Source organism: Parus major, chromosome 19 (assembly GCF_001522545.3).
Source record: "Parus major isolate Abel chromosome 19, Parus_major1.1, whole genome shotgun sequence".
Classification (NCBI taxonomy): Eukaryota; Metazoa; Chordata; class Aves; order Passeriformes; family Paridae; genus Parus; species Parus major.
In genome coordinates, this window is record NC_031787.1 from 7357076 (window position 1) to 7376855 (window position 19780).

A 19780-nucleotide genomic window follows, 5' to 3' on the forward strand; every position below is an offset into this window, starting at 1 on the left:
AATAGTTGAGACAGAATATTGCACAGCAGTCTTGTGGAAAATCTGAAGTGCTGAAGGACAGGAGCCCAGACCTATGCAAACATGGGACACTAATTGAGAAAACATCAGATTATTTTTCCTTTTCTGTTTTTTTTTAATGTGAACCTCTTGGTGTGAATTAAGAATACGCAATTAAAATGACAGGTTTCCAGCAAAAGCAAGTTTAGCTCTGAACTGCTGTAATAATTTTCAAGACATGTTATTTCTCAATGTTGGCAAACCTATTTTATGTTTCTGATGCCAAAGAAGGTGGATTGTAGTAAATTAGGGCTGTAAAATCCTGGTGAGGAAGTGTGTTGGTCTGACAGAAGGCTGTTTGTTTTTCAGGTTTGTTCTGGAACAGTACAATGCACTCTCCTGGCTAACCTGTGATCCTGCAACCCAGGACAGACGGTCATGTCTCCCAATTCATTTTGTGGTGCTGAATCAGTTGTATAACTTTATCATGAATATGCTGTGATCTTCATCTGAATTTTGCAAGACAAAAATGAGGAAAAGGGATATTTCACTGCAGGACTAAGTTATAATTCTTCTCAGTGCAAGTTGTTTGTGATGGGGTATGAATCTTGTTACTTCCAGCAAATATTGTTTCGACTTGTGAGAGGGGCACCCATTGCCCGGCTGTCTTTGAGTCACTGACTATGGGGGACGCTTCAGAATGATGATCAGAAAGTGTATTATAACATTTTTAGTAGCAAAATTAACCATTTTTCCCCAGCCACAGTATTTGTGAAGAGTAATGAGCCATAGTACCCAGTCATGGTTAATGAATTTTAAAAGCATGGAGATGAGAAGAAACATGAGGAACAATTAAGTTTCAACCTATGGCTTCAGAACATCAAGATGTTCTTGTATTGGATTATAGTACTTAGTATTCAAAAATGCCTGCATCTCTTATTTATTGTAAGTTTTTAAATGTATAAATTGTCTTATATTTCTTAACCTCTTTTATAAAAATTTTCCTAGAAGGTTTATACTGCCTTCTTGCTTTAAAGCAATTGGTCTAAAATATATGTAATCGTCTTAATTAAAAGTTGCAGTAGGTTGCTTTTAGAGTATTATTTTTTTGTAAGGGGTGGGTGGGGACAGTAAATTTGTATTGTCTTGATGTACAGTTTAATGGGGATAGAGGGGTTAATGTCCATACCATTGTGTGTGGGGGATTTACAGCTAAGCTGTAGTTGCAGAGTACATGTACAGTAATGAAGTTCACTGTGTTTATATAAATTGAAAAGGTACCGGGTCTTACAGCATTTTATATCACACCTTTACAGAGTAACAATGGCAATATATAAGTGATATCGTAGGTGGTTTAACTTGTAGTGAGAATAACATGAATAAACTCTTCAATTGAAGTTTGTGTTATGGTTCAGGGCTGTGGCTAGATTCTCAGATCCACTTCCAGGACACAAGTTTTAATATCACAAGAATATCTCTTGTGTATTGTTGCTCCTTGGATTCTTGGCACTGTGCTCACTGCATTGTTTGCTTCCACTTTTGTGATAAAATGCGAATCTGAGGCAGAACACACAGAAAACTTATCCAAAGTCTCCTGCCAGACTGAAATTTAGCCCAGCTCTAGCCATTTTACAAATGCAAAAATAGTCAATCTTGACTTTAAGATTGGTGTGTGTTTAACTAAAATGTGGTGTATATAGATTCTCAGTGAATTCTGGTATTCAGATTTTATTCCACTAGTAAAAAAAACAGCACGAAACCCTGAACATTTTCCTTTTCCATGTATTTTTGGCACTGTGGTGAAGGTCCCAAGTATCAGTGTATGGCCTTCCCCATATCCCATTTTCAGGCTCTGGCTGGGGCATGTGCCAAGGAGGCTTTGCCCTCCCCAGGAAAGGGACTGATAAACCACAAAGCTTTCTTAAACGTCTCCCTCTATCTACAGCCACCATTTTTTCCTCAATAGTTTCCTTCCTTTTTTCCCAGCACATGCCAAATGTCTGGTGCTGCTCTAAAATAGCCCCTACGGGTGCTGAAGAGCAGCTGCAGATGCTTTTTCTGGGTTCCTTATCTGACTGCCAGATGAAAAACTGAACTCCTGCAGCGCTCCCAGGAGCCTGTCACGATAACCCAAGTCCTGGGTCTTAATATTGTCTCGCTGGTTTAAACCTGTAAAGGAGCAAGTTTTAAGATCCATTTGTGCACCTGCTGTTAACCCTCTACAAGGAAGAATTTGCTTGCATTTACCAAATTTACTGTGTTCATGAAAATCTCGTTTCGTAAATGCAAAAGACCTGCCTGAGGTGATTTTTTTCGTATGAACAGTCTCATTGAATCGTGTACATACAATATTAGCGACTTTTTTTTGGTTTTGTATAAAGAAGTTGTACAATTGGTGATGAGAATTTTCAGTCATTTCTTCAGAACAACATGAGTGCAATCAGAAGTTAGCATATTTTGATAAATAGAGTTAAAAACTGGGTCTGTCCATGACTTTATCTTGGTAATGCACCACAGATTAAATGGCACATTATTGTCTTACAGAAGGTTTTTCTCATTTGGTCGGCATTTTTGAAGTGGAAAAGTGCTCCTAAAACTGGAATTTTCAAAGTGTATGTCCTTTTTTTTTCCTTTGAGCTTTGTCGCTAAGTGGTCATTTCTAACCCTGGCTCAGTTAAGCAAGTTCCAAGGGCTGGGTTTTGGTGTGGCTTTGTTTTGTGTTCATTCTGACTTGTATTCCTAAAGGTAAGTGAATCAGCTGCCTGAACGTTGGTGTAACTGTATTCTGTTACCTGGACCAGCCTTCCCTGTGAAATTCCTACTGTGAAAGCTGCCAGTTTCCCACTCCTCACCCCCATCAAATGCAATTGAAGTAAATTATAATATTATAACCACTATAAAAGATTAGAAGGGCCATTTCTGGAGTGATAGTCACAGCTGGCAATGTACATATCAAACCTGCCAGCACCACGGAGCCAGCTACTATATTGGGCATACTTTTTTTGTTAGCTACTTTCATTTAACTATTTTAAGTGCACATAATGGCTGGTTTATAAATGAAATTGTCACAATCCAATAAGTCGAGGTTGTTTAGCAAGTACAGGCTTAAATAGTTGAAAAATTCAGCTACAGCTTTTCAAAATGGCCTTGCAAGAAAATGTTCCTGTCAGTGGTAGTTGTGGAGGTTTATCTCTTCCAATGAAATAAGAAGCTGAGATCCTTCCATTCCAATTAAAAATACATATTTTAACCCAGATATTACTGCATTTAAGCCCTTTTGTCACCTTTGACACTACTGTTTGAATTAGGTTTCTGAAAACACTGTTGGTAAGACCAGCAAGGCCGCCAGCTGTACTTGTAACAACCCTCACATTTTAAAAGTAGCTGTAACATTTAGATCTTTCTAACATTCTCTGAAATAATTAAAGATAAATGGATTTATATTTAAATCCTCAGCTATGTTATTACTTAGCTGTCAGTTATGGCGCAGATTATTGTATTTCTATATTTACCTCTGATGGTAATTTTAACTTTGTGTGTTGCTATGAAGACTTGCTGATGTCTTTAATCAAGCACTATTTGTTAATACTGTAATATCAAAATATTATGTCGCATTATTTTAAAGCTTTCAAGAATAAGAGTAAAACGTTTTAAAAAAATGTTATTGCACCATATAATTTGCTGCACAACAGTATGGCACCACATATCAGTCTGTTGGGATAGTAATGCTGCATCAGCCTTGTTTTGATCTGGGTTTCTTTGGAGAATTCATTAATGGGGTGACATTGTACAATGTTATTGTCTCACAACCTCCAGCTGGGAAGGTGGTTTTGTTTTTTCTCTTGTTTTTTTTTTCTTTTTTTTTTTTTTTAAGGGCCCAGGACTATGCTTCATACATAAAGGGGTTTTTTTATTATTATTTGTGGGTGTACTTTTTTATTTTCAGTGGAGTAAAGCTTAATTTACAGTAAAACTGGATTTGGGACCTACCACAATCCTCAGGGTCACTTTTTCAGGATGCTACTCATCGAGCTTTAGGTTTTTCCGAGTCAACTGGACATGAGGACCTTGCTGAGCGCTGGCTTGGGATGTGGCAGCCTGCAGCCTCATCACTGGACATGGCACCCCTCTGGCACGGCTGGACACACCGAGGAGCTGCTCCAACACCCCTCTGGCACGGCTGGAGACGCCGGGGAACCTTTCCAACACCCCTCTGGCACGGCTGGACACACCGGGGAGCTGCTCCAATGCCCCTCTGGCACAGCTGGACACATCAGGGAACTGCTCCAAAACCCCTTTGGCACGGCTGGACACATCAGGGAGCCGCTCCAATGCCCCTCTGCCATGGCTTGGCACACTGGGGAGCTGCTCTACCGCCCCTCCTGCAGGGCTGCACGCACTGGGAAGCCATTCCAACAGCCCCGCTGGACACACCAAGGAGCTGCTCCAACGCCTCTCTGGCACTGCTGGACAGGTCCAGGAGCTGCTTCAACGCCTCTCTGGCATGGCTGGACACGTCAGGGAGCTCCCACACCCCTTTGGCACGGCTGGATGTGTCGGGGAGCCTCACACAACCGCCGCCATGTGCCCTCAGCCGAGCCACCATTGTATTTATCGTGACAAAACACAGAAACAAAAAGCGATTTAAGGAACAAACACTATTTCTGCTGAATGCCATAAACACTGAGTTGTACAAATTGTGATCGAGGAAATGAAGAAAAAAAAAAGTTTATACTTTTTAAAAAAAAAAAAATTCAAATGGAATAAATTATTCATGAAGCCTTGATTGTGCTGTGGGTTTATTGAGGGGGCGGGGCGGGCGGTGCCCCTCAGCCTTTCCCGCCCCCTCAGCTTTTCCCGCCTCTTTCCGCCCCTCAGCCTTTCCCGCCCCTCGGCCCTCCTGCCGTGACGTCACTTCCCGCTTCCCCCGGTAGTGGCGGCGGCGGCGGCGGCGGCGGGTGGGCTCGGGGGCCGTGAGGGACGCGCTGCCGCCGCCATGTCCGAGTGCTCGGCGCTGCAGTTCGTCAGCCCCTACGCCTTCGAGGCGATGCAGAAGGTGGACGTGGTGCGCCTGGCCGCGCTGAGCGACCCCGAGCTGCGGCTGCTGCTGCCCTGCCTCGTGCGCATGGCGCTGTGCGCGCCCGCCGACCAGAGCCAGAGCTGGGCGCAGGACAAGAAGCTGATCCTGCGGCTGCTCTCAGGGGTCGAGGCGGTCAACTCCATCGTGGCGCTGCTGTCCGTGGACTTCCACGCGCTAGAGCAGGACGCCAGCAAGGAGCAGCAGCTCCGGTAATGCGGAGGAAGGAGATCTGTGGCGGAAGCGTTGTGCGGCTTTTCCAGCTGTTCCTTTTGTAGCAGCTGTTTAAGCGCCGGACGGACCCGGCTATTCTTGTCCCTTGATAATCTCCCAGGAAAGCCCTGAGGTTTAGCTGTGTGTCCTGGGGATCTGTCCCCCTGCCGTGCTCATCGGAGGGTGTGGGATGTACTGAGGGAGCTGCTCCGCGGGGAGGGGCTGGGATGGCTCTGTGGGATGAAGGGACAGCTCAGGTGGATGCGCTTTCCTGACTGTGCTTATGTGGAATAGAAACATTTGAAACTTTGATAATGTTTTCTTGTGCTGCAGTTAAAGTCTTTACAGATCTTTGACGGGATAGAAGAGATCCCTAGAGAACTGCTGCCTTCCTTTAACCGGAAACATTTCGGTGTTTGCAGAAACGTTTAATACTTGTTGTTTTGAATTGTGTGCCAGGCACAAGCTGGGAGGTGGCAGTGGAGAAAGTATCCTGGTGTCACAGCTGCAGCACGGGCTGACGCTGGAGTTCGAGCACAGTGACTCTCCTCGGCGGCTCCGGCTGGTGCTGAGCGAGTTACTGGCCATTATGAACAAGGTGAACTTCCCCATAGGTGGATATTTGTGAGTTTTAGGTTGCCCTCTGGACTGGCTGATGCACTGGTTCTGTTTCTGGTGGTGCTGGTGGTGCGAGCACTCTTCTCCAGACCTTACCTGCTTTATCAGCTTTCAAAGTCTCAGTCTGATTGAACAGAGGCTTATGCTTAAACACTTTATGACTTTGTAAAAGAAGTCTTTGCTGATGTTATAGAGACTCTATAATATGCTGTAGTCAAACATAATGTGATTTGGTGGTCTATCAGTGCAGAAGTAATTTGGAAATGTGATGACTCTTCTCCATCCCATTCTTTGCTCCTATTGCAGTGTGGGTTTAGCCATCATATTTCTCTTCCCCCACTTCCTTGCTCACCAAACATTTTCCTTGTGTAAACTTAGAATGTCAGTGGGCTGTTTTTCTTTTTTCTGAAAAAGAAGCAATGACACCATCTGAGTTGAAGTATTTCCAGTAGTAAATATTTCTTGTTCTGTAAACTTTTCCTGCTTGTTCTGTGTTGATAGCTTTATGAGTTTGGCAGTTTTTAATCTACTAAACGTGCTGAATTTAAAGCAGATTTAGATAAATTGCTTCATAAAACCTGTTCACTGATGATTCTTGCAGGTGTCAGAATCAAATGGTGAGTTTTTCCTCAAATCTTCTGAGCTCTTCGAGAGTCCTGTTTACCTGGAGGAGGCAGCAGATGTTCTCTGCATTTTGCAAGCAGGTGTGGTGTTTCTGTATTTATGGTGTTTTCTGACCTCTCACAAATGTAACAAAACAACTTTGGGACCTGTTGTGACAGATGTAAATTAACCTAAGGTGTGCATCTCTTGGAAACAGGGTATTTGTTTCCCAGTGAAACATTGTGACTTTTAACACCCTCTTTCCATTCAGAGCTGCCATCACTGTTGCCAATAGTGGATGTGGCCGAAGCTCTGCTGCATGTTAAGAACGGGGCCTGGTTCCTTTGCCTTCTGGTGGCCAATGTCCCTGACAGTTTCAACGAGGGTGAGTTACAGCTTCTTCTCCAGCTTTTGAAATGATTTCTAGCAATGTGGTCAATTCTGGGCTAAACCATGAGTTACACAGGTTTGAACTGCTGGAGGCTGCTACCTGAGCATGTTAATTCCCATTTTTTGCAGTCTGATTGCAGGCCAGGCTCACTGCGTGTGTCACGGCTTTTCATCTGTAGGTCACTGTTCCAAAGGTTGATGGGGCAGGGAATGGCTGGGGCTAAGAACCTCCTCTATCCCTTCTAACAGTTCTTGTCCTTTCCACTGAGACATCTGATGAGGTGATAATTTAAATTGGGAAGGGTACATTTCCTCAGAGCTGCTGTTGGATCTCTAGTCTGCAGAGGTTTGATTAAGAATGGCGAGCGGCAGGATGAGGAGAGCGTCGGAGGCCGGCGCAGAACAGAAGCTCTTCGGCACCTGTGCAAGATGAACCCTTCCCAAGCCCTGAGAGTCCGGGGCATGGTGGTGAGTCTGTCGTGAGAATCATCATTAAGAACCTTCCTGAAGCTTCAAACCCAGCAAAGATGACTGAGCATGAGTGTTTTATCCAGGTGGAAGAATGTCACCTGCCAGGTCTTGGTGTGGCTTTGACCTTGGATCACACCAAGAATGAATCCTCAGATGATGGAGTGAGTGACCTGGTGTGTTTTGTGAGTGGTTTGCTGCTTGGAACAAATGCAAAGGTTAGGACGTGGTTTGGAACTTTCATCCGAAATGGCCAGCAGGTAGGAAAACCTTTGAGTATTCTGCTTTTAAATAAACATTCTTGTAGTTTGCTCTAAGTCTTCTGGACATGTGCTGCAGATTTGTCTGAATGCACATAAGTCCTGTTGGATGTCTTTACAAGGCAAACTCCTCTTACAGGGCTCTCAGATCTATAAATAATGTCCCTGAAGGCAGCAGCTCTTTGGTTGTTCCCCTGAGAGGTTTTTAGGTATGGAAACCAGGGAACTGTATGTTTGTAATTTTTGCCTGATAAAGATGTTCATCCTCAGTGTCCACAGTGGGAAGATGCATCTTGACTTGCTTAGGTGACTTAGCTAAAGCTTGGAGCTGAAAACTGTCTTGAATAAAAAGACAGTGGAAACTGTTGGCTGTGGAAACTCTTTTATAATCCATTGTTCGATGGGCTGAATTTGACATTGTTCTCATATTTTATCCTCTTAAACAGAGAAAAAGAGATAACATCAGCTCTGTGCTGTGGCAGATGAGGAGGCAGCTGCTGCTGGAGCTCATGGGGATCCTGCCCACGGTGCGCAGCACACACATCGTGGAGGAGGCTGACGCTGACACCGAGCCCAACGTGTCCGTGTACTCAGGGCTGAAGGAGGAGCACGTGGTGAAGGCCAGCGCCTTGCTGAGGCTCTACTGTGCTCTCATGGGCATTGCTGGCCTCAAGTAAGGAACCTTCTCATGCTCTGGGGTTTTGTTCATGGCTGCCTATTTCAGCAGAGGGATTTGGGCACTTCTGTCTTAATGCCACTGTGTCCTCAAAACTTGGGGCAGAACTCAGCAATTTCAGTTCTTTGTTGCTGCAAAATCACTTCTGGAGACTCATTAAGAGAACTCTAAACCCACATGGTTGGAGCAGTGTGTAGAGTTAACAGCTATTTTATCTGTTCTAGCAACATACATTGTATGGATTTTTTGTTTCTATTCCTTTGCTTTCACTTTTTAGAGTGCTAATGTAGCATCTTTATGCATTGTTAGTTTTAATTGAAGAAGTATGTACTAATAGGCAAGACTATATCCGGGGGATGTTTTCTCACTGTACCCTCTTACAGAGATTTTTATGTCTTTAAGTTCAGAGAAAATTACCACCATGATAGATTGAATAACAGGGAAAACTCAATCTTTAACCATTGTGAGAGACTGGAAATCTCTTCCCTGTTAAATCCCCAGCTTTGTTTTGTTCTCTGTCCTGCTCAGGCCCACGGATGAGGAAGCTGAGCAGCTCCTGCAGCTGATGACGAGCCGCCCTCCCGCAACCCCGGCCGGTGTCCGCTTTGTGTCCCTGTCCTTCTGCATGCTCCTGGCCTTCTCCACTCTGGTCAGGTACTCTCAGTACAGGAGGAGCTTTGGAAGATCTGACTGTTTTAGCACCATTAAAGCAATGCCCCTCCTGCAGCTGCACAGTTTTTTTTCCCCCTAATTCTTTATAATATCTCCATGTGTTGATGGAAGGAGTCTGTCTCACTCTGTGCAGAGTGAATGGATGTTTCACTCTTGTTTTATAGCAAGTCTTTTGAGAGGTAACCATTAGTATGAACTTAGTGTGAGTGTTTTTTTGAAGACTGTAGTAGGCCTAACTAGTTCACTTTTCCATGGAGCAAGTTCATGGCTAAAATCCTTAAAAGCAGTGCAGATAATTCAGGGGTGTAGCTTTCTGTTGGGTGTGTTCTGAAAAGGAAGCTGCCTGGCAGTTGGACTCACCTTTGTGCCAAATGTCACTGCTTATCAGCAGTTGGATGCTGATATGAAAGTGTCAAAAAGTCTCCTGGTGTAAGATTGCTCATACACTGGCTTCTCTGCAAGTGCTAGTAAAACTAGCACTTGTTTTCTGGGAAAAGGATCTATTATGGATTTTCTTTGTGCAGCACTCCAGAGCAGGAGCAACTCATGGTGATGTGGCTCAGTTGGATGATAAAGGAAGAAGCCTACTTTGAAAGGTGAGAGCAGGTTGGATTTCTTTTAGTGATTCCAGTAATCTCACATTTATTTATGTCCTATTTACTTATGTCTTGTATTTCTTCCTCTTTATTATCATCAGCATTTCTGGTGTGTCTGCTTCCTTTGGAGAGATGCTCCTCTTGGTAGCCATGTATTTCCACAGCAACCAGCTCAGTGCCATCATTGATTTGGTCTGCTCCACCTTGGGAATGAAGGTAAAACCTTAACTATTTCCTGTACATTTGTCTGTTAAAATCAGCTTTTTTTCCTGGGTTTTGGTACTTTGGTATTTAGTTTACTTTTGATATAAAGAGGTTTGGTTTTGCTAATATACCTAAAATAAACATAACCTGAAAAATTAGTAATAATTCCTCTGGAAGAACATGAAAACGTGAATAGCTCTTGATACAGAGAAATGTGATGATAAAAGTATCTTCAAAAAATGCTGCCCTGTTGAAATCATTATTTACAAGAACTGAACTTTTTTGAAGGCTAAGTGAAGTAGTTTCCAAGTTGAGCTGCAATATTTTAATTTTAAATAGTTAAAAGAAATATCTATATGTGTAAAAATTAATTTCAGTAAATTGCTAAAGGAGATTTGCTAGTGATTCACTATTGTGAAGCAGTGTCTCACCACGTGTAAAAGCTGGGGATGGAGTTTTTAGGATGAGGAAGACACAGGGTGATGAACATGAGACATTGGAAAATACTTCTGTTTGACATTTGATACAGATGTGAATTGACTGGGATACTAGGAAAACAGACAACTTTTAAAAGGCTAAAAGTTAACAGTTTATAAAATAAATTTGCAGTCTTTAGTTACAGGAAAGATAGAACTTGCAATTCTAAGTACTTTCTTCTGGATTTCAGATTGTTATTAAGCCCAGCTCGCTCAGCAGAATGAAGACAATCTTCACACAGGAGATTTTCACTGAACAGGTATTTTCAACCTAGGGATTTTTTTCTCCTCTTTACCCTTTCCTTTCCCTATGGGGTATTTTCCAAAAATAAGGAGATGCCAGTCAGGGCTGTGGCTGTGTGACTTTGACACCTTGTGCTAAGTGGTGTTTTTCTATTCATTGTCTCTTCAGGTGGTTACAGCCCACGCTGTTCGTGTGCCTGTGACAGGCAACCTCAGTGCCAACATCACTGGCTTTTTACCTATTCACTGCATTTACCAGCTCTTAAAGAGTCGTTCCTTCACCAAGCACAAAGTATCCATTAAGGTACCGCCTTTGTTTTATTTCTGTTCATAATTCTGAATGCTCATGAGATTTTGCAGGCTGGTTGACTTTATAGAAACAGAATTCTTGATGAATCTTGTACCTCCCTACTATGTAATTTAAGAATGAAATGTGTTTTAAGTTAGGGTGCCCATTTTTAACTCTGCAATCCAGAGAGAACAGCTTCATGAAGTAAAAAATTAAGTCTCTCTCCTCCATCTGTGTTTCATTGTAGTCAGAATGATTTTCCAGCCCAGACAAGTTCTATTTGTGAATCAGGGTTCAGGGTACCGAATTTATGATCAGTTCAGAACTGATGTTACACCTTCCAAAGTCAAAGGCTCATTTATTGAAAGGGGCTGTGCTTGCAGACAAAGCAGACTGGCAGCTGTTTGTGTCCTGGGATGTTCTCTTGTAGGACTGGATCTATCGGCAGCTCTGTGAAACCACCACCCCGCTGCACCCTCAGCTGCTTCCCCTTATTGATGTCTACATTAACTCCATCCTCACTCCTGCATCTAAATCCAACCCAGAGGCCACCAACCAGCCTGTCACTGAACAGGAGATCCTGAATGTTTTCCAAGGACTCTCTGGGGTAATCATCTTGTCTGGATCTCTCTTGTTCTTCATGGGGACGTGGTTCAGGATTCTGTATTTGTGTAACGTTGCTTCACTTTTTGTTTTCACTGCCTCTAAACCCTCTCCTGCTACACTGGCAGTCATGTGTTTTGAAGTGAATCTTGTTACTCATTCATCTTATTTGTGGGTAAATCCAAATTTTTCTTCCCAAGAATCATGAATGCAACCTGACCTTCATGTGTGGTTTTATGTTCAGGGAGAAAATACTCGTCCCACCCAGCGCTTCAGCATCACCACACAGCTGCTCGTCCTCTACTACGTCCTGTCCTATGAAGAGGCACTGCTGGCCAACACAAAGATCCTAGGTAAATGTGAGACCATCAGGAGGAAACAGATGAACTAAAAAATTAGGTGCAAAGAGGGGGAAAAATTCATGCTTTTGTCAGATTCAAGCAGAGCATAAAATTTTTAGAAGTTTGGAAGAAATAAAATATTGCTGTAGAGATTCAGGACATAAAGTTCCTGCTAAAACTCTCTAGTGGAGTAATTTGTTTTACAGAATAAAAGAGGTCCAAGCTGAGTTACAAGAAATGTTTATAAGCGTCTAAGGAATGCAGTAACAACTAACAAAGACTTCATAATTATTTAAGATCTTCATTTATTCACACATCATCAAACATGCACACACTTTCAGTTGGCAATTCTATAGTTGGTAATACATGTGTGTGGTTTCTTGTCCTGTTTTCTGTAGCTGCAATGCAGAGAAAACCCAAGTCCTACTCCTCAGCATTGATGGATCAGATTCCAATCAAGTACCTCATCCGGCAGGCACAGGGGCTGCAGCAGGAACTGGGAGGTAAAGACGTGTCTGAAGGTCTAAAGTGCATGGAGTGAAGGGCTGAGTGTTCTCAGCTCAGTGGTTGTTGCTTTTTTCATAGCCTGCTTTCCTTTTACTTGCTTTTAAAATCTGTCAGGAGTAGCTACTGAGATTGCAGAGATGTTTGGAGAGTCACAGTGGAAGTGTGAGGAAAGCAGTTCCTTTTAGAGTAGGTCTTACCTCCCTAGGGCAGGTTTTAGTGTAGGAATTACCTGAAAATGTTGAGTATTCCAGGCTGAGTTTAGGGGTTACTTTCCAAAGGGTAACTTTTCCTCTGTTGGAGCTGGAGTATCAGGCTGTGAATGTGCACCTCACTGAGCTGCTGGGCAGCAATTCAGTTCAGGGGTTGAAATAAAAGGCACAGATGTGTTCAGGTGACAGATGCAGCTGCTCAAATCTGAGCTGTCAATGTCCCTGATGTCCCCAAGGGTTGCACTCTGCCCTGCTGAGGCTCCTGGCCACCAACTACCCCCACCTGTGCATCGTGGACGACTGGATCTGTGAGGAGCAGATCACTGGCACTGATGCCCTGCTCAGGAGGATGCTCCTCACCAACATGGCCAAGAACCACTCTCCCAAACAGCTCCAAGAAGGTAAAGAACTTCATTCCAAGTAAATTCTTTCCAAATGGACTGGAATATAGTAGATTTGGAAGTGTGTGATTATACTGCATTTATATAACCAAAATGCTTCAAATGTCAGAAGTCCAGTTTTACCAAGATCTTGTTTCTGTTTTAGCCTTTTCCATGCTGCCTGGAAATCACACCCAGCTGATGCAGATCCTGGAACATTTGACTCTTCTCTCAGCTGGAGAATTGATCCCTTATGCAGAAGTGTTGACGTCGAACATGAATCTCTTGCTGGAAGCTGGAGTCCCACGGGGGATTCTGCAGGCTGTCAATAAACTCTGGATGGTTCTGAACACTGTCATGCCCAGAAGGTATCAAAGTACTGTTTGGTTTCTTGGTTCACATAGGTGCAAGGCCACTTTCTCTTTTAAAAATAATAACACAGTGCCTTCATGTGGGAGATCAGAGGCTGTGACTGGATAGAATGTGTTGGAGCTCCATTTTTTTTAGTTAGTTGACATTTTGAACCTTTGCATTTAAAAGGAAGGTGGTTCTTGTTCTCAGGGGAAAGGAAGTCTTCAGTTTAAAATAGAGGAGTATGGTTTTATGGTGTCCATTGTTTGTGATGAATTACTGATGGAACAGGAACTCACTTTGGTAAAAAAATGCCTTTTTTTATGAAGTGGATACTGTATTGCAGTGAAAACTGCTGTAAGTCCAAGGAATGTAAGTTAACTGCACCTTGGTTAACTTCAAGGGCTGCAAATGGGGTTTTTGCTATTTGGTAAGCCTAGAAAAATACAGCTGAGTGACCAAATGCTTAGGGGAACCCCTTTTCTTGTACAAGATTTCTATTAAAAACATCATAAAATATTCTCATTTTAGGTTGTGGGTGATGACTGTTAATGCCCTGCAGCCTTCAGCAAAAATAGTGCGACAGCAGAAATACACCCAGAATGATCTGATGATTGATCCTCTGATTGTACTGAGGTGTGATCAGAGAGTTCACAGGTGAGTGCCTGTGCTGCTGCACAGTGAGTGCTTAACATAAAGCTGTCCAACAGAAAACTTTTAAAAGCTTTCAGCACTTCAAAACTTCTTTTCAGACTAATCACAGGAGCTTGGCAGTTGCATCTGTGTAAGCTTGGCCTGAGGACTGTGGTGGAGCTGGTCCTGCTGTTCCAGTATTTCATCCTGTCCAGCTGTGTTTTCAAAACTTTGGGATTTGCACATGGCTCATCCATTTTGGATGTGGGTGTGTGAATTTGTGGTAAACAGACTTGGCAGCGTGTTGGAAATGGCTGCTGCCACGTGGTGGTGGGTGAGGTTTAGCTGTAACATCCTTCCAGCTCTTGTGCCTGTAGGTTAATCCATCCTTTTGGGCAATAGTTTCTGCCAGTGGGTGCTGATGGATGTGACAGAGGCAGATCTGCTTAATTTCCCAGGGGAGTCTTTGCAGTAGTTGGAAATTGGTTCCTCCAGATGTCAGTGATGCCAGAGGAGGAGCTGTGGTGCTACAGCCTTTGGGAGTACTTTTAGTTTGTTCATGTTACTGAAATGTCTTTGTTTTACTGTGTTCCCATCTCAGGAGTCCTCCTCTGATGGATATCATTTTGCACATGTTGAATGGATATCTTCTTGCTTCCAAAGCTTACCTTAATGCTCACCTGAAGGAAACAGCAGAGCAGGACATTAGGCCATCCCAAAACAATGCAATGGGTCCAGAGGCCCCAGAAGTTACAAGAGAAGAGTTAAAAAATGCTTTGCTTGCTGCTCAGGTAAGAGGGAAGAAATGGATATTGCATGATGTGAGAAAAAACAATGATGAAAGAGAAATGCAGAAATAGAAAATTAAAAAATGAGGCCTTTTAAATTCTTTTTTTTAAAACAACTTCTGTTACCAGGGAAAATAAAACTAGCTCTGTATGCAGCTGGTTAAATATTTTCTGTTTTCTAGTCTGAAGCATTGTGCTGATTCACTGCTTTGATAGTGGTTGTTCTGTCAGAACAGAAGAGTTCTGATCACCAGCCCTTTTTGCCTTGATGCTTTTGTGATCCAGAGGCTGTTTCTGTGGTCGGATTTGGAGCAGCAAAACATCAATAAATGTCACAGACCCATGCCTGATCATCTGAAAGATGTTTCAGAGAAGCAGCCAGCACTGGAAAGTGGGAGGCTGAAGGATGGTTCACTTCCTTAGCTTGACAATATGGAAGTTCTTGAGTAATCCTGTTCCACAGGCATCTCTTCATCCCTCTGTCTGGAAAGATGTCACACAGGAAGTTCCCATTTTAATATGATTTTTGAGTTATTTGTATTTAAGTGAACAGGGTGATAAATACTGTGAATTACATGGCCCTGTGCGTACTTTGTCTGCTCTGGATGCTTCAAAGGACCACTTGATATTTATTTCAAAGCAATATGAGATTGCACTGAATTTACTCTTCATCTGTGATTATGATTTTTTGTTAGATTTAGCCTTTTTATTTCTTTGCATTTTGATTGAGATAAAGTGTTGGCGTTTTTTAAATGTTCTACAGGATTTGTGATTCTTGAGCTGAGTAATTTTCATTCTGTACTTAAAAAAATCTATAGGTAGAAATCCTAATCATATTACATTCTTCCATTTCTTAAATTGTTCTTACTTTGATTGGTTTTGGGGGTTTTTAAGCATCTTCTGTGGCTTTTCTCCCCAGGACAGTGCTGCTGTGCAGATCCTTCTGGAGATCTGCTTGCCTACAGAAGAAGAGAAGGGCCAGAGCAGCACTGCTGAGGATTTACTGGGGGATGTGCAGAGCCCCCCGAGCCCACAGGCTGCTGAGGCAGAGGAGGAGGAGCAGAGTTTGCTGTGCAACCTGCGGGAGGTGCAGTGCCTCATCTGCTGCCTGCTGCACCAGATGTACATTGCTGACCCCAACATCGTCAAACTCGTGCATTTCCAGGTCTGCTTTGCACTGCTTGAGCTCTGGCTTGGTTTGTCAGGGTGGGAAGGAGCCAGGGGGGGTGGTCAGGGGCTGCTGAATGTTCCTCAGAAATGATAACAACCCACTCTTCTCCTTCCTATCTCCCCCAGTTTGTAAAGCTCACACTTCCTCTCAATTTCAGTGCTTGGTCTCCTGGTTGTAGTGAGAAGGCAGCACCCAAGCTCTGCCTGTTCCTCATCATGAAATCCCTCCTTTGTGCTTCTGCCCTTTTCAGTTTGTCCATCTGGGCCAAGGAAAACTGCCCTAATCATCTTGTAATTATTTGTTCCACATCTTTTGTGGGTTACTTTTTTCTGGCCATCTTTTTAAATTAATACTCCCATTATTCAAAACTAATTTGGTTTCAAATGTAAACATCTCCTTATCTTGCCTTTTTGTTAGGGCACAGTTTATCTCTTTAGAGTGGGAGGAGAAAGGTTGGCTCTGAAAAAGCAGCTGAGCACCTTAAAAAAAAAAAAGATGAGGGGAAAGATCAGCAATTTTTAAAATATAAATGTGTTTTTAATGCATATTAAATTGTGCCTTGCCAGATGGCGGACTCTTTACAAAGAGTTAATTTGCCTTGACCTGGAACTGATTAAGTGATAAAAAAGTCATTACAGGGCAGTTGTGAAATGAGCAAGTTGGGGCTGATGGTGAAATTTGGAACGCAGGAAAGACACAGAAGGAAAAGGTCACTGCAGTCTGCTTTCCTTTGGAGAATAGAGGGAGTGCTTCCATGCAAATAAATCATTGAATAGTGAGGATAAAGAACTGATTCAAACCCTGGGTTTGTACCCAGCCTGCCTCTTGTTGCCTTGGCATTACAGGCCTGCTGCAAACTCTGAACAAAAGGGAGTTAGAAATATATTCATTTTGAAACAAAGCATTAGCACAGGTGTAATTTAAAATCTTAGTTGAAGCAGAATTTTTAAAACATGCCTGTGGCAGATTGACACATCTGTTTTCTTAATCCCACAGGGTTATCCATGTGAACTTCTGGCACTGACAGTGGCTGGGATCCCATCCATGCACATCTGTCTGGATTTCATTCCTGAACTCATTGCCCAGCCTGAACTGGAAAAGCAGGTACTCTGCAGTCACCTGGCTGGGGAATCACTGTGGTATTAACCCTGATGAAATTGGCTGAGGGGAGGAGAATAAAAACACTAAAAACGCAAAACATCCTGTTCTAGCTTGCCTGGGATATTCAGGTCATATTTGTAGCACTTTTACCTTTCAGTAAAGGCCTGGTATTGAAGGCAACTGGAATTTATTGAGCTAGAGATTCCCTGTTTCTATATCAAACCAGCTTAGTGGTTGCTCTTAATTAATCCTTTCTGGCATTAAGTTACTGCTGATCAACTAAGGTTAAAACTAGAATATATCAGTCCTGAGTATCTTCTGCCAGGGTTGTGTTGAACATTGTGTGTTGCTTTATTGTTCATCATTAATATTGGAGCAATAGTGTCTGGGGAGATTTTGAAACACTTTGATTAATGTTAAATATGTGTGAGTTATTTTTCTTAATACCAGCAGAAAAATAATCATAATCATATTGTTAAGGCTTCTTTGGCTTCAATTTCCTTCATGATAAATAGAGAATATTTACTTATTATTGAGTGTGGTGAAGAGCTTTGGATAGAAGTTGTAAAACATCCTGTAACTTCATTGCTTTTTCCTTTTGACAGATCTTTGCCATCCAGTTGCTCTCCTACCTGTGTATCCAGTATGCTCTGCCCAAATCCCTCAGCGTGGCTCGTTTGGCCATCAATGTGATGGGGACCCTGCTCACAGGTAAATCCCAAAATCCACTGCTGGGGGAGCCAGGATGATTTCTCTAGGCTGAATGCAGTTTTCTGTCTAATTTCTATTGTAAAAGTAACAACAGTTCTTGACTGATTTTTATTTTCACTTCTCCATTTCCTCCTCCTTGGCAGTTCTGACCCAGTCCAAGCGTTACACGTTTTTCATGCCCACCCTGCCTTGCCTGGTGTCCTTCTGCCAAGCCTTTCCTCCCCTGTATGAGGACATCATGTCCCTGCTGATCCAAATTGGACAAGTTTGTGCCTCTGATGTTGCTACACAGACACGAGACTTCGACCCCATCATCACCCGTAAGTCAAGGGCCTTGGAAAGCACCCTGAAGGTGTCAGACACAGGGAAATGAGACAGAAATGTTGTGGTGTCTCAAGAAATAACCTGTGGTGGAAGCATGGAATGGTGCTGGCTCAGTTCTGCAATCTCGTAACATCCATATTTGTGTTATGGCTGGAAAATAATAATTCTCAATACTTACTGAGGTGTACTTTGCTTCTCCTGCTTCATTTTCTAGGTCTCCAGCAGCTGAAGGAGAAGCCACATGATTTCTCAGGACTCTGTAAAGATTCCTCCAGCAAAAGCTGTTCCAGGGACACTGCAAGCCTGGACCCTGATGTACGGCTGTGCCAGTGTGTGGAAAACACCATCATAGAAATAATCAACATGAGTGTCAGTGGAATTTAGGAAAAACTCCAGGGAAGTTGTCCTGTAGCTTTTCCCTCTCTTAATGGTGCCTAAATTTGGAAAAAGCTGTGAAAGTGGACTGAGGAGCTGGAGGAAAAGTCCACATTTTTCATTCGTTTATTCAGTCACGGCAGAGAAGAAAATCCTTTCAACAGGATTTTGTTGCTTCCAGTGAGAACTTCTGAGGCTGAAGAGATCAGTAAATTATTTCCAGGGAAACAGTGTTTTTCAGGCTGGCTCAGCTCCTGAAGTAACAGAGCAACACACCTGGAAGGGTTTTATAACACTGAAAAATGAATATTTATATTGTTGGGCAAACAGCAAAATGATGGGTGAGAAAAATTTTGAGATTGAAGTGCTTTGCTTGAGGTAAATGAGCTGCTCTTCCAGAGCTTTGCAGAGCAAGTTGGAATAAAGTACTCCAAGGAATACTTGAAAAAGTGGTGTCAAAAACTTGCACCATCATACTGAGTTCTAAGAAAATTATAACATTTATTGGTGTGTTAAACCATTGGTTCAAATTCAGTTCACGAGGTTGGGAACTTAAAGATCAACCAGCTTTCACTGAGAGTTTGAAACTGGTCTAAAAGTTTCTTAAAAAAAAAAAAAGAAAAAAAAAAGTACTGTTAGTAAAAATGAACCGTAGAAATGGGATTTTTAAAGAATACAGCTCAGATGGTTTTGTGTTTTTTAACTTAAAAAAGATGAAAATGACTTAAAGAAGTCACAGACTCTTAGCAGAGGTATCTTGAGCTGTCATCAGGATATGATTAAAAAAAGAGATGGATGCTGAGGATGACTGGGCAGAGGAATAAAGAGAGGAGGGACAGGTTTCAGCCATGCCAAAGCAATTCCAAGGCCAAATCCTTTCTGCTCCATCGTGGAGTTGGTTGTTCTTTCCTGTATAAGGATGGAATTCCCTCATGGAAATGTGGGAAACCCCTGTGGGTTTGTGTTCCAGGATTCCTGCCGTAACACCCCCTATCACCATCTGCCTACCAAGTGTATTTTTGTCATCTTTATGTAAATTATGTAAATAATCTAAATGTATGTATTTTTTTCCTCCTCAGTTCTAAGTGTAATTTTATATGCTGTAGTGGTATTTAAATAAAAAAAAAATGAACAACAGTATGACTGAAGTTCAAAGGAGGTTGCCTGTTTTGCTTTTAAGTTTTCCAGGTTGATCCCAAATTTCACCTGTGGGAAACAGCTGAGGGCACAGACACCTGACAGGAACTGTATGTGGCAGTGAAAAACTTTCCAAAAACTATTAATTTTCCATGGTGTTTTCTCAGTACTCTGCTTAAAACAAGGATAATATTAATAACAATAATTGAAATTATACCAAATAATAATATGCCATACGTAGAAAAAAATATAAATATAAAGACAATCTATAAAATATTTTAAAACATAATAAATATAAAGACAATATAATATAATAATAAAGATATTGTTCATAATAGTAATGATAAAAGCCATTAACAATAAGTAG

At 42.3% G+C, this 19780-nt stretch overlaps 2 protein-coding genes across 3 annotated transcripts in view; both read left to right on the forward strand.

The window, feature by feature from the left end:
- MED13 (mediator complex subunit 13) overlaps positions 1 to 4750 on the forward strand; it is a 54551-nt gene extending 49801 nt beyond the window's left edge. The window contains exon 30 of the mRNA XM_015646397.3: positions 367 to 4750. Within this exon, the coding sequence (XP_015501883.1) occupies positions 367 to 499 (133 nt within the window). The 3' untranslated portion in view covers positions 500 to 4750. The remainder of the gene's footprint in view (positions 1 to 366) is intronic.
- Positions 4751 to 4941: 191 nt separating this feature from the next.
- Positions 4942 to 19424, forward strand: INTS2 (integrator complex subunit 2). 2 transcript variants are annotated; one of them, XM_015646971.3, is made up of 24 exons: positions 4942 to 5286; positions 5747 to 5885; positions 6507 to 6609; positions 6780 to 6893; positions 7236 to 7366; positions 7453 to 7626; positions 8073 to 8299; positions 8831 to 8956; positions 9499 to 9570; positions 9672 to 9786; positions 10442 to 10510; positions 10663 to 10797; positions 11213 to 11389; positions 11630 to 11738; positions 12125 to 12229; positions 12679 to 12843; positions 12989 to 13190; positions 13705 to 13830; positions 14408 to 14597; positions 15514 to 15759; positions 16762 to 16869; positions 17472 to 17577; positions 17721 to 17897; positions 18116 to 19424. In XM_015646971.3, the coding sequence occupies exons 1-24, from the start codon at positions 4994 to 4996 to the stop codon at positions 18283 to 18285; spliced, it is 3579 nt and encodes a 1192-aa protein (XP_015502457.1). In that variant the 5' UTR covers positions 4942 to 4993; the 3' UTR covers positions 18286 to 19424. The 2 variants fall into 2 exon arrangements, with proteins under 2 accessions (XP_015502457.1, XP_015502458.1); XM_015646972.3 differs by having other exon boundaries at positions 8109 to 8299; positions 18116 to 18710.
- The last annotated feature ends 356 nt before the right edge of the window (positions 19425 to 19780 follow it).